Below are 23,548 nucleotides of genomic sequence, written 5' to 3'. Positions count from 1 at the left end.
GGGACCGACAGCCCGCAGCGCTCCGAGCCGCGCCGCACGGGCGGACGGAGCGCCGGGCCGGGCCTCCCGCTCCGCGCCAGCTGCCGAGACGCTGAGGGGAGCCGCGCTAGGCCTGGCGCTGCCGAGTCGAGCCCGATCTGCCCTCCCCTCATCGAGCTGCTCCCTGCCTCGCTTACCTGAGGGCTGTCTTCCAGCGTCTCCTCGATGGGCAGCTTGTCGATGCCGGGCATGGCGGCCGCGCGGACCGATCTGCGCCGCTCCTGCTCCCCTCGGCTCGCCCAGCTGGCTGGGCCCCCCCCGCAGAGCAACGCGCGGCCCCGCCCCGAACCGGATGTCCCTCCCGCCCGCCGCCCGCTGTCCCTTACGATTGGCTCCGCCTCCCAGCCGCGCGACTCGTTATTGGTCAGCGGGCCCTTCTGTCTGCTCGCGTTCCCGTTCCCGCCTCAGTGGCCGCCTGACGAGAGGTGTCTGGCGGTTCGAGTTGTCCTCGCGCGCGATGTGCGGCGGGAGCGGGGCCTGGTGCCTCGGGGCGGCGGTACCTGTGTGGGGAGCGCAGGGGGACAGCCGGCACCGCGTCCCGTCAGGGTGGAGACGTCCGTCCCGCTCCTGGGCGGGAGCTCGTTGGGCTGCGCCAGGTCGGTGCGTGTTGCTCCACGGAGGAGGAAGAAACTGCTCATGAATTGCCTTTCCTACAGCTCCGTGCCTCGGTGTTGTGCTTTAAGTTACCCCCCTGGGTCAAGCAATTCGTGTTTTAAGGATAGATCTCTGAGGAGGCGTAAGCTACGTACAGGTTGTTAATGATGTATATTTAATTTAAACTGACTTAAAATCATAAACATACGCTGTGCCGAAGCAGGCTGTGCGCTCATTCTCGCTCTGAAAGCTCTGACAAAACCACAACCCAGTCGTGCCGGCCGTTCGCAGTTGCACGCGGGCTCAGCTCTGAAGCTGCTGGCTTTCACTTCTGCGTTTCAGAGCAGCTGGAGGTGCCCGTTGGAAGGGAGCGGCTGTGCCGTCCGGTGCCCGGTGTGCGGCCCGCTGAAGCTGTGCCCGATGGCCCAGGGGAGCGAAGCGCTCACTGCTGTGCTGTGCTGTCCTGTCAGAAAGCCCTCACTTTGTGTTCTATCAGGTCACGTTTTGCTTTTAAAAACATAAAGACAAGATCTTTACGATATTAAAAAGTATTAAACTGCAAGCAATTGATGTTGCAGGGTTTTTTTGTTTGTTGTTTGGTTGGGGTTTTTTTTCTTCTTTTTTTCCCCATAGGGAGCAGTGAATAAATGTCACTGCTAGAACTCAGTTCAGTGGTTCTTTTACCAGCTCATCTGATGACTCATGTGGCTGAGGCAAACCACACTGCTAACTTCCTTATGTACCTATCAAATGAGAGAAATACAGAGTTATCTTACCAGGTTTAAAGGCTGAGGCTTGTATCTTCTTGTTTGATCTTTTGCTTGCTGAGCTTTAACCGAATCTGTAAGTACGAGCAGGCAATGGCAGTGTTGGCTCATGACCTACATACATGTGCACAACTTTCTGGTTTTCATATCAGTTAACTTCTGACCAATTTCTAACAGCGGTCTTCTGTAAGAATTGCTCTCTGTTTCATAATATATATTAGTGTCATTCCCTTAGTAGAACTCAGAAAGGTAGTAAGAGACTTCAAACAATTATTTCTAGTTACCTTTGCATTTTTACAGCTGTGAATGACAGAAAAGGCACATTTATTTAGCTCCTATAGAATGAGAAAAACAGCCCTTAAGAAACTGAAACTTTTGCAGATATGGAACAGATTGCCCAGTGAGGTTGTGAAAGCCTCCTGACTGGAGGTGTTCAAGGGGCTTTGAGCAACCTAGTCTAGAGGGAAGTGTCCCTGCCTATAGCAGGGTTGGAACTCAATAATATTAAAAATCCCTTCCAACTCAAACCATTCTGTGATTCTGTATCTAAACAAAATGGTAACAGACAAGTTTTTAACATGTAAAAATGTGCTTTGGTATCTCAATTGGCACGTAGCATGATGTTTCTTGTTTCTGTTGATCTTGATATTTCAGTTTAATGAATCAGTTCATTTTAGTAGCAAGAGAGAGCCCTTTCTAGTTGTTCTGTAGTGTACCAGAGCTTCTTCTATTTCATAGTTAGGTTTCTAAATAGGTCCCTTAAATGGAAACAATCAATAATGCCTTAGTAGCCTTGTACATTCAGATATTTGTAAAAATATGCAGAAGGCATTTAGAAGTTTTATTTGGGATATATATTTGGCTGCAGTGGAGGAGATTGGATAGCAATGAACTGAGGAATCCGTAAGAATCCACTAATGAGCATGTTTTCAGTGTTATGCTTCTATCAGAATTGTAAACTTTCTCAGTGTGTATGACTCTTCCTTTTTCTCTGTAAGTGTGGAGAACTAATACTTGGCACTGTATAAACAGGGAAAAGAGCAGCCAACAGCTCTTTTAAGGATTTCAGATGTGTCCCTAATGGAGAGAACTTTGGCTCTGCTGCGGAGTGGAATTAGCTGCCTGGATCAGGTAGGCTTTATTTGCATGTTACAGGTTAACAAGCATACTGTTCCTTCTGATATCCTTGGATTTACCTTGAATTTATGTTGTGTTCACTTAATCGCCCTAGATCAAAGTAGCTTTCACTTAACTAAGGAATAGCTAACTGCTTTCAGTTGTGCTTTGAAAAAAATGATGTTGAAGGTATTAAGGTATTCTTGCAAAAAAAAAAAAAAAAAAAAAAAAGAAACTCCCCCCCAAAAAAACCTTCACAGTTTTGTAGTTGGCTTTGAATATAATCTCTGTAATTAATGTTCAAAACATATTTGAAAGGTCGATCTGTGCAGCAAAATGTCTAAGGTGGTGATATACTGCTACACTTGGGTAAAAGAGCTGTGGGAAAGGTGAGATGAAAGGCAATTTTCTGTGTGATAAGTAATCAAGAAAGATTACGTGTGCTGTTCATAGTGTTCCAAAAGGCTGAAAATACAGCACAGGCTGTTGTGAAAGCTAACCTGACAGCGGAGTTGCAGTGGGTGGTGTGGTATGTGGTTATGGGTGGTAGTGGCAATACTTAGCATCCACTCGAGGGACGAACCCTGCTGTCCCTAGGCAAAGAACTGGTGGTTTAAGATCTGCAAAGGATATGAATTTTCTGCTTCATCAAGTGTGAATTCTATTAGAAGATTGTTTTGGAATATTTAAGGAACAGTGATTTCTTCTGTGACTGATTTTTGTCACCCAGGGTTTTCACTGTAAAGTTTCTTATCCTGCTCTCATTGTTCCTACAAACGTATTTAGGCAAAACTGTTCATATGGGTTACAAGGGAAGAACTGCTTGTTTGTAATGGACTAGGATAATGAGATAAAATTTTTGAATGAAGAATCAAGCTTGAATTATACTTGCAGTGTGAATTCCAGGAAGTGGAATCCAAATCTTTGCTATCAAATTCTGCTGCTTTAGAATCATAAAATGGCTTGAGTTGAGTTTAAAACTAATTACGTTTTCTGCTCTATCGAGAATTTGTTTTTATCCTCATTTCTGTGTAAAAAGCTTTGTTGACCTTTTTTTTTTTTTTTTTTTTTTGCTTATGACAAATTGCTTTCTTCTACAGCTTAGCAATCTTCTTTTTAAAGAAATATAACCCCATTTGGTTGTTAGATCTTCACCCAGTCTTTCCAGTAGATTTACCTCTGTTTCATTTTGGTGTTAATACAAACTCGTTACTTTTAGAATAAATTCTCTTTTCATGTGAAATTTTTATGAACAGTTGTATGGATTTACACTAGCACTGTAAGGGTCCCTTAGGTGTGTGGTGTTTCATTTTCACTGAATTCCTCAAATTAGGACGCACTGTGAGCAGTTACCCTGGGAGCTTCTGAATTGGTACTTCCAGTTCCTTTGTGGAGTTGCAGCCATGCACGATTTCAAAGCAGTGTTGGTGTGTTTGTTACTGCGCTGCAGTCTCCAGGTCTGATTTGAGCAAATTAATGTAATTATTTTAAGTTTCCTATTCAGATAACGTTGTTGAACAAATGTAGCAGCTGAGCAAACATAAACACCAGATGGCAGTATTTGATTAGTTTCTGACCTCTGCCTGTCAAATCCATTTCTTGTTTTTTGACTTATTTTATTAAACCTATGTTTGAGAGCGACTAAGGTCTTTTTCCTGGAAAGTCCTTAAGATAAACAAAGAAATAAACCCTGAACGAATGAGAACCTCCAACTGGGAGCTAAAAGCAAACTACTCTGAAGGGTTTTCTTTTTTGTCCTCCACAATCTCAGAGACCAAAACAAGTTAAAGCTACTTGGTTAATGTAATGGTTTGTTTTGTGGAGGAGTGTGCTTCCTCAGTGCTACTTCTACCTCCAGGTACCTTTTGTGGCAGTTCTTGGTAGTTTCCTGAAGAGATCATGCTTATGAAGGCAGTTAGCAGTTTGGGACTTGATTTATACGGTAATCTGACTGTAAACCATGTAGTTTCAGTAAATCTAATTGATATTCATTATGGTGAAATGAATATTTTCTGAAATGTTTTTGTGTAAGTTCTTTTATAAAATTAAAAAAAAACAAAAAACACTGACACACACAATATGTATACATAGATAGTGGTCTGTATTTGGAAACCAAATACATTTACACTCATTAAGAGGTTTTTTTTTATTATTCAAGTCCACATTTGTTTCTGAATTCAAGACACTGTCTATCAGTGATTGTGCTTCAAACCTCCTTAGGATAGAGAAATTGGTAAGTGGCACCAAATTCATTACAGGATTTGTATTGATTTCTTTTTGACTCATATTTTGGGGGCTTTTTCTTCTTAAAGTTGGTGTTCCATCTAGAAACTGTAGAGGCAGAAAACTGATTTATCAATTGCTTGGGATACAAGAGCCTTAGCTTTATCTCTTCAGCAGCCTCTCAACTTGGTGTGTTGTCAAAAGTCTGCAGTCAAGACAAGAAGCTCCTATGAGTCCTATGGGCCTTGTTACTCTTCCTCGATGCTGACACGATCAGAAGGCATGTCAGTAGCCAGTGAGCTTCTTATACAGCTTTGTATGATTTTTCTTCTGTGTCTATACTTCATAGATGCTGAGGCTGCCAAATGGTGGTTGGAGCTCAGCTCGCAGGTGGTCACTGTTTATTCTGCTGCCCCTTCAGCATATATTGACATGTTGATAAGGAGTCTTGGTAGGATCACTTCTTGAATCACTGCTGAGTCAGTCCAGTAAGTCAGTGTCATGCAGTCGAATGTCATTCTGACATAAAATAATGTATGATTCTGTTTTTCACACTAGAATCTCCCTCAACTCTGCACCACCAGTTCCATGCTGTGCCGTTTCCCTACAAGTTATCCTGCTCTATTATTCCTAAAGATTTGACTTGGGCAGTTTACAAATGAAGAGTATCTGTACTTTATTTTCTGTGTTTTTCTTTGTATAACTTGTTAACCATGAGAATATGACTGATTACACAGAATAAACTACTCTCAGTAAATGGTAAAACAAGAACAAAAGGGTGAGATTTTTCCTCTGAAAGGGTACGATCCTACATCACATGCTCCAAAGTTATATTTTAGAGGGGTAAAATTTGCTTTCTGAAAGAAAAATATTGCTTGCATTTTTGTATTTATCACATAGCTGTATCTAAAATACGAAAAGAGGTTTTCATAAATGAGAAATTGTTATTGACCATGTGTAAATGGCCAATAGTTGAGTTTGAAAATGTTACAGCCGATGCTTTCTTTATAGTGAGTGAAATCAGTCATCTTTTCAAACCTTGAACTTCAGAAGAAATGGTTTAAATCCTTTATCTCCATTACACATGATTTTTGGTCATTTTAAGTATGTGCTCTGTGGAATAATTTGTTGGTTATAAACCCACTTACAGGAAAGAAAAACACCTAGCAGATCAAGGGTGTTAAAACCTGTACGTTCAAGTGTGTGGCTAATATTACTTCAAGTTTTGTTTTTATTTTTTATAGTGTGATCAGGAAATTTCACATACTGTATCCTTCAAAAAAGCTGTGACAAAGCTATTTTAATAAGAAAAATGAATGTATGAATTATTTAAAATAGTTGGTGCAACTGTTACTGCTAACTAATCCAGGCACTTGGAAGGCAATTACACTGAGCTTTGACAACATTGCCAACCCACTGCACAGCGCCTTATGCCAAAAGCTATTGTTGTTTTATTGACCACGTTCACCATTACATATGCATATGAAAAAACAGAGGCATTTTCATTGGGATTAGCCTAATAGCATTAAGAGATTATTTTTTTAAATTTCCTTGGAAGGAAATTCACTTAAATGAGATTACTTATTACTTGACTGGTTTCCTATCGTGCTGCTATGTTTGGGTAAGTGGAGTCCATTAGAGTATAAAGTTTTTTTAAAAAAACTGATTTTATACATTAATGATTTCAAATAAAAGAGAAGTCCTATATTTGTGCATAGCTTCTTTTGAGAAAGTTAAGTCGATGTTCTGGTTAGGAGAGATAACACTTCTTGTCCCTCTTGGTGGCCCCCCTAGTGTCACCATTAGTTGCTAATTACTTGCAAACAAATAAACAATTAACTCCTCGTGCCTCTTGGTGGGAGAGTTTTCATTGACATGCTAAAACTTTCTAATAAAAGATTTAATTAATGACGTTGCAAATCCAACCCCCTTGTCAACATAGCTATAAGGAGGACTTCTGGAGAAATGCAAGTACAGTGTATGTGCTGTGCTGGCTGAAGGTGAAACCATGGCAAGTACATCGCTGTGTGCAGCTAATCCATCAGCATCTCAGAATCTTCAGAAGGTGTCTGGTTTTGTAGAAAATAAAACCACACAGTGCTCATTTTCCATCGAAAGTATTTTAGGATTGGAGCAGAAGAAGGATGGCATTGCAGCTGTGAAACCTCACAGACCGTGGATGGATGCATGCACCAACTTGGGTAAGCCAGCAGTCTGTTTTGTAACCTCTCAAGCTTTTACTCCTTTTAAAAAAATATACAGTCATGTTTCTACTGAAAATCAGTGAAATGAAGTTCACGTTTGCTTGCTTTTTCCAGTTTTAGGTGATGACAGTAATACCCATCTGCAAATCCCTGTTGTTTCCTATGAAAATTCATTATTTCACGCTAACAGTAATCCAGTGCAAGAGGAAAAAGTTTTGAAATGTGACAAATATTTTTCAGTCACTGAAAGGCTATCTTTCAAACGAGAATTGAGCTGGTACAGGGGTAGAAGACCGAGAACTGCTTTCACTAGAAACCAGGTATGGATTTTCTTACTATCTGATGAATCGGTAACAATGTAGTTTAGAAAAAGTTGGCAGGAGCCTCTAAGAGCTGACTAATTCAGTATTGTGTACCTCTCTGTAGAAAAATGTAATTAAGCACTTGTGTAAATTTGGTTATGTTGCTAACTTCAGCGGACTGGTGTTTCTGCATGAAATCAGAACTGCCCAAGCACAATTCAGAGGTCTCCTATAAAACAAACTAAAATGGTATTTTTAACTCTTCTAAAGGTAGTGACAATCACTCAGTGAGTGTATTTTAATTTCCTCAGATTGAAGTCTTGGAAAATGTTTTTAAAATGAACTCCTACCCTGGCATTGATATTAGAGAAGAATTAGCTCGCAAGCTAGATTTAGATGAAGACAGGATCCAGGTAATTGAATTTTTACTTGAAAATATCCATATTTCCTTCCATATGTACTCTCTGTCAATGTAAATAGGTAAATTATCAGTAGTAGCAATAATTTTGATGTCAGCATAGAATAATGTGCATTTCTACATGTGGTATGAAGTGATTCATGAAATGGATGCCGTTAAATTCCTTCTGAAATCTTAAGCCTTTTCCCATGGCATTGATGAGACATTTGTCACAGTAAAATTTCTGCAGTTTCTGCTTTATTAACCTCCAATCTTTTGCTCCTAGGTTCTAAAATCACGTTTATTATGCTTGGCAACACAGTTTAAAACATAATTTGAAGTCAATACTGAAATAATTTGTATGAAAATATGTTTGTGTTTTGGGAATGGTAGGAGAGCATACGTGCATTAAACCAGTGTTTGAGACAATGCCATTCATCTGGCCAAAAGCAAAATCAACTCAGGGCTTTAATTACTGATTTCTAACAACTCATATGTGATAAGCATACAATAAGAATTAGAATGTGGGCCTTTCCTTGATATTTATTATGCTTTTGATGCCATTCATGTTTGGCTTAACGGGAAGCTTGATGTTGCAGTTCATCAAGCAGTTGAAGTAACACCTGAAGACTTGTGTGTGAATTCCAGATGTTCAGGAATGCCAGGGTCTGACTGAGTGTCACCAAAGTTGATATTAGTTTGTGTTTTCGTGAGTGAAGCTGCTCTTCATTCTCCAGTGAAGCTGAGGGCATTATTTTCTTAGTCTTAATTTGTGCAGGTCATCAACTGAAAATTCTGACTGTCTGTTATACTTCCAAATTACTGACAAAATACTGTAGGGTTGTGTGAATACTTTTGCATTTCAAAGCCCGCTCTGTTTACAGGGCTGTGTTTCTGAAAAACATGCCTTTTTATTTCCATTTTAGATCTGGTTCCAGAACCGTCGTGCAAAACTGAAGAGATCACACCGAGAATCGCAATTTCTTATGGTGAAAAATAATTTCACCTCCAGCCTGCTAGAGTAGGAGGAAGGATGGTTTGCCTTTATAGTACTCTAACAGGACTTGAAGAATTACTGGCATTGTCATTATTTGTATTAAACAATGATCATATATTAATTATGATTTTATCCCTAGATTTGAAAGATTATGATATTTCACTCAAATAAACTGTAAATATGTGAAGTATTATAAACTAATTTTTGTGGAGAAAGTGAACTTTTCCTATATATTTTAATAAATATGTTCAGAAAAGTTTAGATATTTTTTGCAATTAAAAAGTGAACCGTAAGTTCTGAGTTGCATAAGATTTTCAGCTCCTGTGAATTACTTCAGGCTTCACTGAAGGCAACTAAACTTCCTACTTTTAAAGTCTATAATTCTTAACATGCAAAATAGTTTTTGATACATTAAACAGATTAGCTATTTAAATTCTAATGAACAGTTTTTAAGAAGAGTATGACCTCATTTTCTCTCTCCATGAAAATAAAGAGACTGGTATTAAAATAGTTTCAATTTGAACAATTGTTTCATTAAAAGAAGCTTAAAATTGTAATCTTTTTAATATATTTTAATTCATTTCTGTTTAGAATATTATTTGTCTACTTGTCTATTTAGTGCTTCAATTCAGATATCTCCTCTCTTCTCAGTGTGAACCAGACATAAGGCCATACTGAGTCTTGCTGCATGGCTGACATGAATAATTCAGAATTTTATTCTGAAGCAAAACTATATCTGTAATAATCAAAGAACTGAACTGAATTATTTCATCTCGTGCAAAGAAAATGGTTTTAATATACAAGATGGAAAAGCAAGAAAGTACTGTAGGGCAAAGCTTTAAAAATTTATAAATCTTAAACTAACAATTTGTTCTTGAAGTAATGTCTAGCTACTGAGCTTACGTACCAGTTATGTATTCTGGTGTTGGATTCCAGATTTCTTGAGGAAACAGATATTTTGTATTTTGATATTCACTGGAGAGAAAACTGAAGCCCAAGTCTTCAAGCTCTGTCACCAGGCTGATGCAGGCTCTGGCACTTGGTTTCTATTAGAATCACTTACAAGGACATGAAGGAAGAATGCCACTGTCAATATAGGTTAAATGTAGTAACAAACAAACAAAAGGCAGTGAGGGAAACATGGAAAAAACTGTATAAGTTCTTCTACTGTTCTAGTTGTCCAAATGCACTTAGGTTAGTGCTCCAGGTTGGTGTTAAAACTTTAAAGACCTGTCTTAACTGCTTCCAGACCATACTTGATCACTACACCCCTTCCTAACTTGTGCTCTCCTCTTCCTTTAGCTTAAGATCTTCCTTAGAAATCCATTCTACTTTTCAGTTTCAGTAGTTTTGAATGTTTGCAAGGAATTTCAAAGTGCAGTTAGCTTAGGATTTTACCAGATACATCATACCTGTTATGTCATTAAAAGCAAACAAAATACAACTCTATGGGCTTATTGCCTTCATTTTTATAGAAGCCCAGAAATCTCAAATTGCTTGATTTTACTTCTTGAAAACCTATTTCAGTGTGGAAATAAGAAACTTTTACCTAATATTGAAATGTTAACTATTTGTGCTTTGAATTTAGGAAGTAACATTAGCATTTAATATTACTAACTGAACTTCTATTTCTCTTAAGCATTTTTGGATAGAGCATTTTAAATGGCACCAAATCTATTAGAAATAGTTCTAGAGAAAGAAGTTTGATTCAGATGCAGACCTGTTCTGAGCTAAAGACGATATTGGAAATGCGAGAGTTCTGTTTTGTTTTTCTCTTCACCTCAAGACATGTAGTACCTGTAGCTTAACTTTAGTGCAAGTAATTTGAAACTATTGTTTACCTTTCTGCTGGAAACAAGGTCTCCAACAGCAACAGATTAGACTAATCTGTACAGACCAATGCCTAAGAACCTTACTCTATTATCTGGCAAATACCTAAATGCACCTAATGTCTGTTATAATGGAACTTGTCTCAAGTGACGGAAGTCTGACAAAGCAATTTAAGAGGAGTGGAATAATAGCAGCAGCAGCTCTGGTATCCAGCTCTCAATTAGCAAATGTTCCTAGAGGGATGGCTTGCTCTGTACCTGGAGTTCTACATAGCATTGTGAGGAGCAAAAGTCAGATAACGTTTGTGTTATTTCTTTAATCTTGGCTTAGATTGTTCTTCCTGAAGTAAATACATCAACAATTTAAGGAAGAACCTTTAACTTCACTTATATGCCTATTTTGACCAGCTTGGGTCTAAACTGTGGCAAAGACTTTCTTGTATATGGTTAAATTTCTTTTCTATCTTAAAATATTATTCTGTACTTCATAGTACTTGCCAATCTTCCTGATAATATGCAGCTTTCTGAATGACCTCAGTAGTACATGTAATATTGTTAGCTATCTGAGCACAGCTGGTCCTGGTAAGAATAGTGGATGAGACTGTCACAAGTGCATGTTGAAATCTGGTCCCATTTCTGTTTTGTATACTTTGTCTTGTGATGCTTCTGCTTATCTACTTTTCAGAACCATGATCGGAAAAACCTCAGTCATCTTTTTTCCTCATTTGACTTCAAGTTTGCGAAGCCAAAACCTCCTTTTCTTCTTCCAACCATTTTGCATTGGCTCAAGAGCTCATTTGACCCTGTGACCTTGAGATGAGTTCTTACGTTTACAAAGACAGTGAAAACATCCAGCAAGAAAGTTGGCTTGTGGTAAGGCTTCCCTGTTTTAGTATTGGCAAGCTGTGATGTCAGCATTCGTCAACAGCTGTAATTTAGGTTAGTGATAAATTGATGAGGCTCTCCTAGAACTGATTGTAACGGTACTTAAACATGCTAGTAGTGCTTTCCTGAAACGGGGTCCTGTGCCAGTGACCGTAATTGGGATGCTGGGCTGTGTAATTATTTGCTTGAAATTGATTTTCTTCTCTTTCTTGATGTCTCAAGCTTAAAAAACTTTTCTAGACATGAACTTCATTAATGCCTATTGCCATCCAAAAAAGATGATCTGTGCTCATGGCCTGAAGGCATTCCCAAATCACACCAAACGACAAGTGCTTCCTAGGTTCTGTTCTAGTATTATTACTTGCAGTATAGGTGAGAGCATAGTTTGAAACATTCTTTAAGTTACCAATATTAGATTTTTAAAGCCTACATTTATAACACTTTTGAACTTAAAATTTTGTATTGGCAGTTATTTGATTTACCAACTCTGTGATTACAAACAGCAAGCTTGTACCCCAGCAAACTATTACAATTTTCCTACTGGGTGTAAGTATGCCTGCATTTTTCTTGTCCAAAGTACTGTATTGAAAATACTTCTAAAGCAACAAAACCCAGGGTGTTTTACAGTTCCACAGAAGGGAACATGATGTAATTATTGAAAGTAAATGAAGCCTCAAAACTTCAACCAAGCATTTCTATGGCTGGATTTAACAAACAACTTTTTTTTACCAAACATTGAAATTAAGGTAATTTCAAATAGTTGAGATGAATTCTCAGGGCTGACTAATGATTAAAAAAAAAATAAAATCGAAGCTTCTTAGAAATTATTTGTAAAATGATGTTTGTTATGATTTCTTGGCTAGAAGTGGTTTCTCTATCAGTTGTCAGGTTGATGCTTTTTATCACTTAATTTTATAGGATTTGCTGTTATGTAATTAGCTCATGTGGGGAGGAGCTGGGGCTGCTGAGCATCTCCGGGGTGGGGAGGAGAGAGGAAGGGTTCTATCTGATTGCATCACAAAGGAACTTCGTGGGATCGTAATGGGCAAACAGTTGTCGGCAGGGATGGTAATCCGGGGTTGTGGAAGAGCCATCAGTTCCAGATTCCTTTCTGAGGAAATAGACCCCACACTAGGTGAAGGAGAAAGGGAGACAAAAGGTGGAAGAGTTCTTTTTTGTGTGTGTGTGTACCCAAATTAAATATGTATTTATTGAATTTATAAGAAGGAATAAACTGGATTTCTTCTAAAAACTTGTTTTTGCAGGATGTTTATCCTCACCGAGGTGAGAATATAACAAAAAATGCTTAGGTATATAGAATCATTGAGGCTGGAAAAGACCTCTGTGGTCACTTGGTCCAGCCAGCAGCCGATACCACCATGCCCACTAAACCATGTCCCTAAGTGCCACCTCTGCTCGTTTCTTGAACGCCTTCAAGGATGGTGACTCCACACACACGGTTTCGGCCTAATTCTGGTATAATTGCCAATAATATGCCAACTGTCATAACATCATGTCTGTAAATTTACATCAACATAGTTATTGGATCTTGTTTAATACTTTCTTGTTACTTACCAGTTGTTATTTTAATACCTTTATTGTGGTTGCTGTTTGTCCATGTTGTCTAGAATCTTGCCTACATATAACCAATTTATGCTTAATAAGTTAACTGAAAATAAATATTATACCTTTTAATGATATATTTCACGTTTTTAATACTTAGATTTATATTACCAACCACAGTGATGTTCAAAAACATCCTGGGATTCAGTTGTATGATTGATGCTGTTATTAAATAAATTAAGAAGACAGCAAATCAAATATTCTGCATTAGAGGCTGTTGACTATTTATAAACTGTGCCTTAATCTTTTCCTTTTTTTTTTTTTTCTTTTTGCCCCCAGCTTAGACCAGCATTTAAATTTACAAATACTGAAGCAGTTATTCAGTATTTCAAATACAGCTGAAAACGGTGGGCTACTTTTGCCCTCTTGTGGCTGGAGCTTAGAATTACAGTTCTACATCTTAAGTTTGGGTGGTGTCTGCCATCACGAGGTAGGCTGTTTGTGGAACGCCTGCTGATGGCTAAATTGTTGTACAGCGAAGATTTAGTTACAAAGTTTGTATGTGTGTGTATGAATGCTTGACCTTGTGTCTGCTTTTTCAAAAACTCAGGATGGGCTATGTTGAAATTGAACCCAGTGGAAATTGGTAGGTTCTTAGTATTTTTGATAGTCTGAACATTTAATATTTAGATATTAACTTCAGAATTCAGTTTGGGGCCTTTTACAGCCTTCTAAATCGTTAAGGCTGCTTTCATGGGTGATTACAGCACTACAAAATGCAGTGCATTTATAGCAGCAGTATCATTTTATATCTGTCAAAGCATCAAGTAATTCTAAAAGAAACAAACAAAAAATACCCCACCCTTACAATGGAACCATGGAATGACTTTGCTACAGTATCTACTAATGTAATTCTTCTGTGATAACAAATGCAAACTTGAGAATGCAAATGTTTGGCATGCAAAAGGACTGATGACCACCTGCTTTTTCCTATAAAACAGTTTCATCATATTAGGACAATAAGAAATAGCATTGTACTATTTAAATACTATACATCTGTTGTGGTTTGACTTGCATTTCAGTATGTTTAGTCAGGGTAAAAAATTTAAAAATGTGGTAGTTGTCACTTCTATTTCTTTCTTGATTTGAATATTTCTAAGTTACTGACTGGATATGGATATATGTGTACCTCTCACTTCAAAGGTGGGACAGCATCTCATTCCATGCTACAGGATGTGGCTAACTGACAATGTAATTGCAAATTGCTCTAATTCGTTTTGACAGGGAAAGGAAGTCATAAGGAAACAGTCTAATGAGGCATCGTCACCACTCTTAAAATGCAGTTGACTGGCTAGATGTTTTTGTGAAACTCAAGTAGGTTATGTAAAAAAGCTTTTCTTGTAGTTATTCTTGCTTAAGTGAGATTTTTTCCCCTCTTGATTCTATGAACATACTGCTGGACAGTAAGGTCTATCACAAACAGCAGTTCAGTTGGAGTGTTCTTGTCAGAGATTCCTAATGTTACCATCTAACCACAAGCAAATAATAATTATTGTAACTTACTATTAACGTGCATTAACTTTCTCTGCAATCATTAATAGATCTTTCTTTTATCAATGTTTCATTAGTAGATCAGCATTTTATCAATCCCTTATCTGGATATTTATATTACTCTTTTCAAAAACAAACAACTGAATCAATCCTAATACCTGAGTACTTCAATCTTTTTTTACAACAATGTGCCAAACTGTAGATACGGAGGACCTTAAGTTGTTTGTTTGAAAAGTAGGGCTGTCAGCAGTAACTGTTATTCCTAGCAAGACCTTTCCTCTTTGTTTAGTACAGTTCTGTAGAATTGCTGTAGAATTCTTTTGTAAATCTGCCATAAAGTGTTCTAACCTTTTCTCTGAAATGCTGTTATGTATCTGTCATATAAACAGACTACAATTTCCATGTGTCCACATTTTCATTTGCTTGTATATTTCCCTTAATGGGAGTAGAATGAAGTGCTATTGACAGACTGCTTTCCAATCATCTTCCACAGCAGTTACACAATAGTAGGACTTTGGAATTCTTCCGGAAATGCTCCTATTGTTCTGCAATGGGATCTGTTAGTAGTCTCTCTGTTTTAATGACAAAAATCTTCAAAACATTTTCTTTAGCCTTAATTACACTTAGCTGCTGGTCTCAAATAAGGAATGATGTCATCTTGAAGTCTTTGAACAAATTGCTCTCCCCTTGGTTAAATGGGAAAAGTTTTAAGGCAGGTTATGCTCAGTCAGGGGTCCCTTAGTGTGCTAGGATTAGTTTCACAGACATGGCCACAGGATGCTGTAGATCGGTGAATTTCGGGATAGGCTGTTAAGTCAGCTGCCCCCCCACCCAGGCACATATTTCTCTGCAGATGGAAAATGGCAAGATGTCTTTGTGGAAGGTATTGTGCTGCATTAAGAAGTTGAGATTAAAAATAAACCTAAGAAACTTTTGAAAAAGCATTGCTTTATTTACAGTTCTAACGAGTGTTCCTATGGCATTGGAGGAGGCTTTGTTTGCTTTTTTAATAGTTGGCTGAACTGAAATGCCTGTATTGCAGGAAAATATTTTGAAGTTGAGCACTGATAATGACTCAAATATTTCTAAAGAATAAAACATACATGACCTAAGAATACAGTTCTTGGATTGGAATGTTTCAAGTTCAGTGGATTTTTTTTATTGAAAAGTCACTCTTCCGTGCAATTTTTAATTTTCTTTGCATCACAAATCTACTTTTCTCTAAATGTGTAGTTTCATATAACACCTAATCCAGTGTAACAGAAGACTGCTGCTGAAAGATACAGTCCTGCTCTGCTCCCTCTTTTCTCCGAAAAGATCATGTGGCCACAGGATGAGTCAATTCAGCTTGCTTGTATAACAGAGAGAAGTGAATTTGGTGGCAGATCAGTAAGTTGAAAGATCTCAGAACTGAGCAGTCTGTCTGTTCCTTTATTATATTCATACGAATAACCAGATGCAAAACTAAACATGTGCAAAACTGAATAGAAATACAGAGTTCACATTTGACTGCAGATGCTTCCTGCCAGCAGAGTAAGTTGGCCTGTGTACTCTCTCTACAAGGAACTGTGAGGTCTGGGGAATGGTGATGTTATACAAGGATTTGTATTCATGGATTGCTGACAAACAGTTGTTTTGATAGTGAGCAGAAGTCATTTGTGTATAGTAAGTAGTTTGTTTCAGTCGGTTCCTTTTCATCTTTACATCTGATGCTAACTTGAGCCTTTGGGAATATAGAATTGGAAAAACTTCCTTGGCCATTAAGTGCAATTTCCTGTAGAAGACATTAAGTCATCCAGAAAGGTCACAAGACTATTCACTCTACTCTCTGAACTCTACAAACCTCAAAACATCCCCAAATACCTGAAGATAGACTTGAGGTATTTAAGAAGAAAGCTCAAGAATGAGAATGTGATAGAAAGTGACTGGGGGAAGATGTGGCTGCCTGCACCCTACAAGGAATTCCGTAAGGCTTAGCTTATTCAGCATGAAGGATGCTGAACTACAGGATTTGTTGCAAAGCATCTGGATATAGAAGTGGTGGCTGCCAGTGTTAAAGCAAATGTAGCAGAAGTCATGCATCCAGTTCCACTTTCAACTCCCACGTGGACACAGCAGCAACTAATCTGGAAGTGCCAATAAGTGTTTGGATGCAGCAGGAGGCAGCTGGCTGCCAGGATGGTGTGCTGTGCTCCTCTTTGCCCCCTCAGGGCACAAGCAGGCTCTTGGATGGACTTGTTCTGGAGGATCTGGCCTCCACAACCCACGCTGTTTTACGTGCCCAGTGATAATGTCTGGATGACCTTAGGAAGTAGATTGTGTGTCTCTAGAAAGAAGCAAATTAAAAACAAAACCCATTACCCCCAGGGGTCTCTTCCTGTCTTAGTAGGGGGCAGAGTCTTTCCTGACTCCAAATCTAATTATTGGTTTAGCCTCGAGCATGTGTGCAAGATGTTAAAACAGGCGTATTTATGACTCTCTTTACGTTTCTGCATCTATAAAATGGGAATAGTAAGGCAGATCTTCCTTTCATAACTCTTTTCTTCTTCATTAATATTGGCACATTTATCAAGACCTGGTGGTTTAAAAGAGAGAACCATTAATGGCAATAGATGCATTTAAATTAAATTTCAATTTCATCATCTGGGATCACTGTCAGATAGCTGATAATCTTTTGCTTGAGGTTAACCAGATCTTTTGAAACTATGGTATGTTACAATATGGAAGACATTATCACAGTACAATTTTTGTGACTCCTGAGCGCTTCTGGCAACATTGTTTTCACTCATTTTTTCTAAATTAGTTCTTCAGGTTTGATACTGGATGGTCTTTAACTGCCCTACACCAGTGGATATGTCCACAGGCATGGTGCATGTCTCCTGGCCTACAGCCGAGAGCTGAGCTCTTTTCTTAACTCCTTCCTTGTACAGCCGAGGTCAGTCTGTCCTGGGAGAAAGATTTAAATGTTAGAAATACAAGAGATGGATGGAGGATGAAGGATACAGCGTCCAAATCTAAGGAGGCTTTATTATTATTATTTTGCAACTGATGGAAATATTTGGTAGGAAAATCCTAACTATACAGCAGCACTCTTTGTTACTTGAGTTTCCATATTTTTCTAGGCCCAGCCGAGTTCCCACTGTCCCCTCCATCTGGGAACAGCTGCTCGGAAAGGAGGGGGAAAGAAAGGATTCTTAGCTTTGAGCAAGATGGTAGAGAGGCAACCAAAACCAGCTGTAGAATGCGTGATATTGATACCCATGACTTAGGGATATTCTCCAACTGATATGTTGTACTATGTTGAAACAGGAGACTGTTGTAAGGACAAAAGAGCCTGCAGGAAAGCAGTCCCCACAGTCACTTTTGTCCTTACGTTAGCTAGAGCATTTTAGAGAATCTAAGCGGAAATTTTAACTGCTGTCATTTGATTCCCACCTCTCTTCTGTCCTTTTCCACAAAACTTCTCAGTGGAAGTTACTCTAAATGCACACAAAGCAATAAAATGCTTCTGCATGCAGTCCCAAAAAGCAGCGCGATCCTTCTGTGTGCAGTCACTGCATTCACATTGGCAAGCTGGCCGTGACAGCTCTTGGGATAAATGTTTTTCAGATGTGGTGTTTTGTTATTAGCTTAAGCTGAGATAAGGGGAGGGGGGGGGGGGCACGCAGGCTGACTTGTGGCAGGTGACGTTTTTGCTTTGTGCTTCTCTTTGAGCCCTTGGTTAGTAAGACTTGTTGTTCCTTCTGCTCTCTGTGTAGTGCCAGAGCCATCGGTGGCAGTGGAATTTTACCCTTCCCTTTTCCAGAACACCAACCTGCGGGGAAAATGGGCATCCCAAGTAAGCATCATCTGCTCCAAGAGCTTTAACAGGGCTGTGGCCAAATCTCGAATTTGTGCTAAAATATGCTTAATGGCAGGAATCCCACTTCTGCTCATGATATAATGAAGAACTGTGTCTGCCAGGGGCTCCTGAGCCTGTTCTCATGGCAACTGGCAGAGAAGGGCTGTCTGAGAGCAGTTGGAGTCTTCCTGTATTGTTGTTGCTGGTGTTAGCAAGGATTGGAAAACCCTGTGACATGTTTGGAAGTAGTTTAAAAATGGCCAGTTGGTGGTGTTTCCTTTCAGCCTGAGTGGGCTTTTTGAGATTTTTTGTGTATTGCTTTAATCTGAACTGTGATGTGCTATTTTGTACTGTTTTTTTTTTTTTTTTTCTATTCTCTTATCGTGGTTTTTGTCTAATATTAATGATAGCAGCAGTATGTACCAGGATGCAAAATCTTCCGAAATAATGGCGGTTGGGGTTACTGAAGGGAAGACTCTGAGCTACCTGATTGCTGCTTGTAGCCACCTGAGCAGCTGCTGTCTCTTCTGAGCTCAGCGCTGCGCTTCTGAGCTTTGCTGCCGGCTGAGGCTTCGGCCCCTACGTGACTCCGAGCGCTTCGCGCAGAGCAGCCCGGCGCCGGGGCCGTCCCGCTGCGCTGCCCCGCGTAGCGCCTCGCCTCACGTCGCAAGTTAGGGAGAAACGCGCGACCCCGGGCGGAGGGCGGCGCGCTCCCGCGGGCGGGGCCGGGCCGGGGGCGGGGAACGGGCGCGCGTGCCCGCCGAGACGCAGCCCCCCGCTCCGGGCCGGCGGCGCGCATGCACGCGGCCGCTCTCCGCCACGCCGCCGCCGCGCCGCCCGCGCTCCGCGGCCGCCGCTGCGGACCATGGCCCCGGGGCGGGAGCTTGGCGCCTTCCTCCTCGCGCTCCTCGCCTGTTGCGGGGGACGGCGGCTCGCGGAGGCGGCCGGAGGACCCGGCGGCAGGAGGGGGGCGGCGGCCGACGCCTGTGGAGGGCGGGTGAGTAGCGCCGGGCTCGGTCCCGCTGCGGCTCAGGTGGGGCGGTGCTGCCGTGAGGGGTCGGGGTGCGGAGCCGGCGGTGCGGCTGCTGCTGCGGGGCTCTGCGGCGGGTCCGCGGCCGGGAGGAACCGCGGCGTTCCCGGCGGGGACGCGGAGTGGGATTTCCCCTCTGTCCGTGCGGGGAGGCAGGTGATAAACGTTGTTACGGGGCTTTGCTTTTCGTTCCCGCTTCTGTTGCGTTTTGCTGTCAGGCTCTTCGTTGCTTTCTTTTCCGTTTCTTTTTTTGCTACTTTTAACTCAGTTTTGAAGTTCTCCCCGGCTCCCAAGCGCGGCTCCCTGTCCCTTTGCGGCGCGGCGGTGCGGGAGCACGGCAGGGAGCGCTGCCTTCCATCGCCGCCCTTCTGTCGGCTGTCGCTGCGGGTTTCCGCGGTGTCACATCAGCGCTTTGAGGGCGCTCCGCGGCGCTCACGTTCGTAGGGCAGCGCGCAGGGTGGCGAAAGTGCTGGGAAACGTCCTGAAGAAAAGCAGTGTTCTACAGCTCGGGACTCAGCTCCGTGCTGCGCGGCTCTGCTGGAGCTGTAAGAGATGGGGATGCGGTGCCGCTGCTCGTCCCGTGCCCCCGGCACGCCGCTGTCTCAGCAAACCGTGGAGAGCTGCGGGAGCCGCGGCAGCGCCCTGCTGTGGTGCAGCCAATGGCACCTTGTGGGTATGGAATCTCAGCGTGCCACAGTCTGCTTCGTGTCTCTCAGATTAGTAGCATTTTATAAAAAAAACCTTTGTTTTAATCGCACGCAGCAAATGTAACATTTTAATTTCTTAAATATTTGTAGTGGTTTCTGCTTTTATTATATTTTCAGCTTTGTTTTCCCATTTCCCTGGGCCTTTCATTCGGTGCCTGGTAGGAGCGTTTGGCGATCGTGCCTTTCTGGAATCCCGGCCTTGGTGCTGTCACCCCCAGCCCTGGCAGAGGAGCGACTGTGAGATGGTCCCGGTTGTGTCAGCTGGGGGTCAATTGGCCGGTTGTGAGAGCTGCGAGCCGAGCCGCCGTGCTGGTACATGACTGATGGCCCCTCTAACACATTGTCTGCTCGGGAGCAGGGCTGCCTTTGAAGTAGGGCCCTGTAGGAAGTAAAGAGACTATTTGCTCTATTAAAATTCCTCGGTATTTCCTCTGTTTAACCACAGGCCACTTCCCCTCTGCCACTCTAAACACTGCGGGGACACTGACTGATTGAAAAGACAGAAGCCCTGCAGCGATTGTGTCCTATTCAAACAGATACCCTTATTGCAGGGTATTTGTGAGCGGTGTCTAATTAACCTGAATTAAGGACATGGACAAATCTGAACGGCTTATATGGAGAAAGGCATGCGGTGAATATGTCTGGTATACATTATAGAAAGCAGTTCAATTAAAGTAGTTCTCAAAGGCATGAATTATCTAGGAAGAAAAAGAGAAACTCAGTATTTTTTTTTTTAAATTTAATTTGGAGAGTTGAGTGTTGTTGCCACGTACACACTGGATATTTTCCTGTGCTAAAAGCCTGATATTTGTTGGTGTCCTTTGTTCTCCTTTTTTGTTTGTGTGTTGTTTTTGAAAATCAGCACTGAGTTCCATCATGGTACATTTACACGAGTAACACCCTTTTGTTTTTTTATTTTTTTTTTTCCTCTCTACAAAACGTAGTTTTATTTTCCTCAGTGTTATGTGGCAGTAAAGGCTGGAGTTGGTGACAGCTGGGCTGGGCTCCGGTTACGAGATTATGAGAGGAAGCATTTGATGGTTTGATTCATAGCTCCTGAAATTACTGTTAACAGTTAAGATTTTCAAAATGAAGTTGTTAAGTATGATTTTTACAGCTTGCATCACAAAACACGTGCCTGTGCTTATTGCTTTCTCTAGTAATACTTTGGTATTGGTGTTGCAAGCTCAACATGTGTCTGTAGCATTAAAGCAGTTGATACTTTGCTGAGTAACTTGGAGAGCACTGATAAGAAATAGAGGTGGTTTCAGTGGACCCAGGCTCTTGCTAAGCCAGTATTTCTTTCACTGATGTTTAATGGCTGTAATGTATTCCTATACTTAGCAGTATTCCAGATTGAGGTAGAACGTTTGCTTAAAGCAGAATAGCATTGCAAAGTAGCTTTCCATGTGGATGGTCCTACCACATCATATGCATACCTTTATCCAGAAAAAAATAAACCAGAGCTGGGCCTCTCTTCATCTTGAGAAAGTATGTCCACATGGGGAGCTATTCTGGAAAAGTATCCTCTGATTTTTTTTCATCCTAGGAACAAGCTGTGAGGCAAGACAGAGTTGGCTGTGATATTGATTTGAATATATTTCAGTTTCATTTATTCAGTGTTAAACACTTGAGCAACTTTAGTCTCAAGTTGTTTTGTAGGTTCCAATGGGAGTACACAGATGGGTAACCTTTTTTTCTGTGTCTAATTCCTTTGAAAATCGTGGCACTGAACCATGTTCAGTAGTGTAAAAGCTCAAAATTAATGAGACTGTAGGATGTGAGAGAATAAAAGCAGAATTTTAGTGAACTTCTTTCCCCTCCACCCTCCAGTTAGCAGAGTCCTACCTTTCTTTGCTCTGCTGATCATAGCTTAGCAACCACTGGGGCTCTCTGTTCCCCTGAAGCCTCCCTTTACTCTCTCCATGTCATCGTCTATGTACCATGCTTAAGGAGCTTTCTTTTCCTTCCCGTTCTGTAGCAAGGACTCTGAAGATCCCTATTTCCTATCATTCTATTACCAGGAGCTCTGCCTACCCTCTTCTTTAGGTTTGTGCTGCCAGGTCCCTGCATTTATCTCCTCGAGCGTTCCACCCTACAGCTAGAGTTCTCCCAAGTGCAGAGCTGAGTTGTGCCAAAGTGATTCTCCTGTCTAAATCTGTGTTTTGGGAAATTGTTTGGGAGGAAGAATGTCTTGTAAAATGGTGAGAAATAACTTACTGGAGTTTAAATTCCTCCCCTTAGATCTTGTTATTTTCCATCATTTAAAGAAGTAGCTTTTTCCTCTTGAAGAGTATTTAAAAACGTCAAAAGGTGTTGAGCAGAGGAAGGACCTGAGAAGAAGCCTAGTGGAAGGTGTTAATGGTTGCCATCAGGGAGTTCCTCCATCCAAAGATTCCCCAGTTCCTTGAAAGCTCTGCAGACCAGATGCCAGCAGTTCTATATCCTCTCTTTTTGGATTTTATTTTTAATCAATAGATATATATATATTTTTCCCCACTGACATATATAAGCAATATAATACTGGCTTAAAATTGATTAATTGCATGACTCCAAGCTTAGTGTGTTTCTTTGGTCAGATGCTACTCAACCTGTTGAGTGCTAAGCCTTCCACGCATGGTTGGCCAGGTAGGCATCTGTATTATTTTTGCTTAAAGTTTGCCTTCAAACTCTTTCCCCCCCAGTGTCATTAATCAGGTAATGTTAGCAGAGATGGTGACCCCATTTATACTCCAGCATCAAAAAATGTTAATGGCACTCTGCCTCTTGAAGTTAATTTAAAAATGCATGTAGTAATGTGAAAATAGGCAGATGAATATTTAGGAGCTTAGAGGTGATTGAGCTTAAATTCTCTATTTCCAGAATGAGCAAACGCAACCAGAGAACAAAAATTACAGAAATGTAAGCCTGTTTATGTCATTGACACTAATTCTCAGTATTACAACAAAAATGTGTTTCCCTTGTATGCTGCTTTTGAAGATGGGAATGAATAAGCTGTTGAGCCAACAAGATTTCTGCAGTTGAAATTTCTTAGGACTGTTACAGATTTGATTTGTTTCCTCTTGAGATCATGTCGCTTAGTTTAGATGTCAAACTTTGCTCCCTGCCCTACTTCTCCCCCACCCTCAGTCTGCTATTGAGTGAGCAGAAGTGTGATAACTGCTGGATCAGAGTTGTTAATTCAAAATCTTGAGATGCTTATTTAAGAACAAGTTCTTTAATAGATGAATGCTTCCTAGCCCACTGGTGAAAAGATGTTAAGCAGTCATGATTAGGCAATACTAGATTTCTTTAGCTAATTATTTGTTAATGCTAATATAAGATGGATGTTACTTAATTAAAGCTGCAACATTTAAAGGGTGTTTAATAAGGACCAGCTGTCTTTTACAACAGATTGGTCTAAAGATGTTGAAACAGAGCTTTGATGTAAACTTGCCTGCCTTATTCTGCTCAAAGGCTGAATTTTACCTATAAATTTACAATGTTGTTTGGAAGCCAGCGAG

At 40.7% G+C, this 23,548-nt stretch overlaps 4 protein-coding genes across 11 annotated transcripts in view; 3 read left to right on the top strand and 1 right to left on the bottom strand.

Annotated features, from left to right (window-relative positions):
- APPL1 (adaptor protein, phosphotyrosine interacting with PH domain and leucine zipper 1) overlaps positions 1-313 on the bottom strand; it is a 29,128-nt gene extending 28,815 nt beyond the window's left edge. Inside the window, exon 1 of the mRNA XM_085235904.1 lies at positions 177-313. Coding sequence (XP_085092030.1) covers positions 177-230 — 54 coding nt within the window. The 5' untranslated portion in view covers positions 231-313. The remainder of the gene's footprint in view (positions 1-176) is intronic.
- LOC146543411 (uncharacterized) lies at positions 205-13,053 on the top strand. Of its 6 annotated transcripts, none has more exons than XM_085235911.1 (4): positions 205-639; positions 976-1,129; positions 2,433-2,531; positions 11,154-11,282. In XM_085235911.1, the coding sequence occupies exons 1-3, from the start codon at positions 205-207 to the stop codon at positions 2,516-2,518; spliced, it is 675 nt and encodes a 224-aa protein (XP_085092037.1). In that variant the 3' UTR covers positions 2,519-2,531; positions 11,154-11,282. The 6 variants fall into 6 exon arrangements, with proteins under 6 accessions (XP_085092037.1, XP_085092036.1, XP_085092035.1 ...); XM_085235910.1 differs by lacking the exon at positions 11,154-11,282 and adding an exon at positions 6,682-6,724; XM_085235909.1 differs by lacking the exon at positions 11,154-11,282 and adding an exon at positions 5,298-5,428.
- On the top strand, positions 2,745-8,895 carry HESX1 (HESX homeobox 1). Of its 2 annotated transcripts, none has more exons than XM_031555556.2 (4): positions 2,745-6,940; positions 7,058-7,263; positions 7,557-7,658; positions 8,569-8,895. In XM_031555556.2, the coding sequence occupies exons 1-4, from the start codon at positions 6,748-6,750 to the stop codon at positions 8,665-8,667; spliced, it is 600 nt and encodes a 199-aa protein (XP_031411416.1). In that variant the 5' UTR covers positions 2,745-6,747; the 3' UTR covers positions 8,668-8,895. The 2 variants fall into 2 exon arrangements, with proteins under 2 accessions (XP_031411416.1, XP_085092041.1); XM_085235915.1 differs by having other exon boundaries at positions 6,692-6,940; positions 7,034-7,263.
- IL17RD (interleukin 17 receptor D) overlaps positions 11,210-23,548 on the top strand; it is a 46,926-nt gene continuing 34,587 nt past the window's right edge. Inside the window, exon 1 of one of the 2 annotated variants that reach the window (XM_085235902.1) lies at positions 11,210-11,341. In XM_085235902.1, coding sequence (XP_085092028.1) covers positions 11,285-11,341 — 57 coding nt within the window. In that variant the 5' untranslated portion in view covers positions 11,210-11,284. Of the gene's footprint in view, positions 11,342-18,927; positions 19,306-23,548 lie in introns of those variants that run through there. The other variant, XM_085235903.1, reaches the window with a different exon arrangement.

The sequence above is a fragment of the Meleagris gallopavo genome, chromosome 14 (genome assembly GCF_905368555.1).
Source record: "Meleagris gallopavo chromosome 14, MGAL_WU_HG_1.1, whole genome shotgun sequence".
Classification (NCBI taxonomy): Eukaryota; Metazoa; Chordata; class Aves; order Galliformes; family Phasianidae; genus Meleagris; species Meleagris gallopavo.
The sequence above is the reverse complement of the archived record's forward strand: the minus strand, read 5'-3'. Positions and strand labels throughout refer to the sequence as shown.

Coding starts and splice junctions, on each gene's coding strand:
- LOC146543411 (XM_085235911.1), top strand. CDS start 205: ATGGGCAGCTTGTCGATGCCGGGCATGGCGGCCGCGCGGACCGATCTG. Junction 640..975: donor CGTTGGGCTGCGCCAGGTCG/GTGCGTGTTGCT, acceptor TCTGCGTTTCAG/AGCAGCTGGAGGTGCCCGTT. Junction 1,130..2,432: donor CTCACTTTGTGTTCTATCAG/GTCACGTTTTGC, acceptor CTGTATAAACAG/GGAAAAGAGCAGCCAACAGC.
- HESX1 (XM_085235915.1), top strand. CDS start 6,748: ATGGCAAGTACATCGCTGTGTGCAGCTAATCCATCAGCATCTCAGAAT. Junction 6,941..7,033: donor GGATGCATGCACCAACTTGG/GTAAGCCAGCAG, acceptor AGTGAAATGAAG/TTCACGTTTGCTTGCTTTTT. Junction 7,264..7,556: donor CTGCTTTCACTAGAAACCAG/GTATGGATTTTC, acceptor TAATTTCCTCAG/ATTGAAGTCTTGGAAAATGT.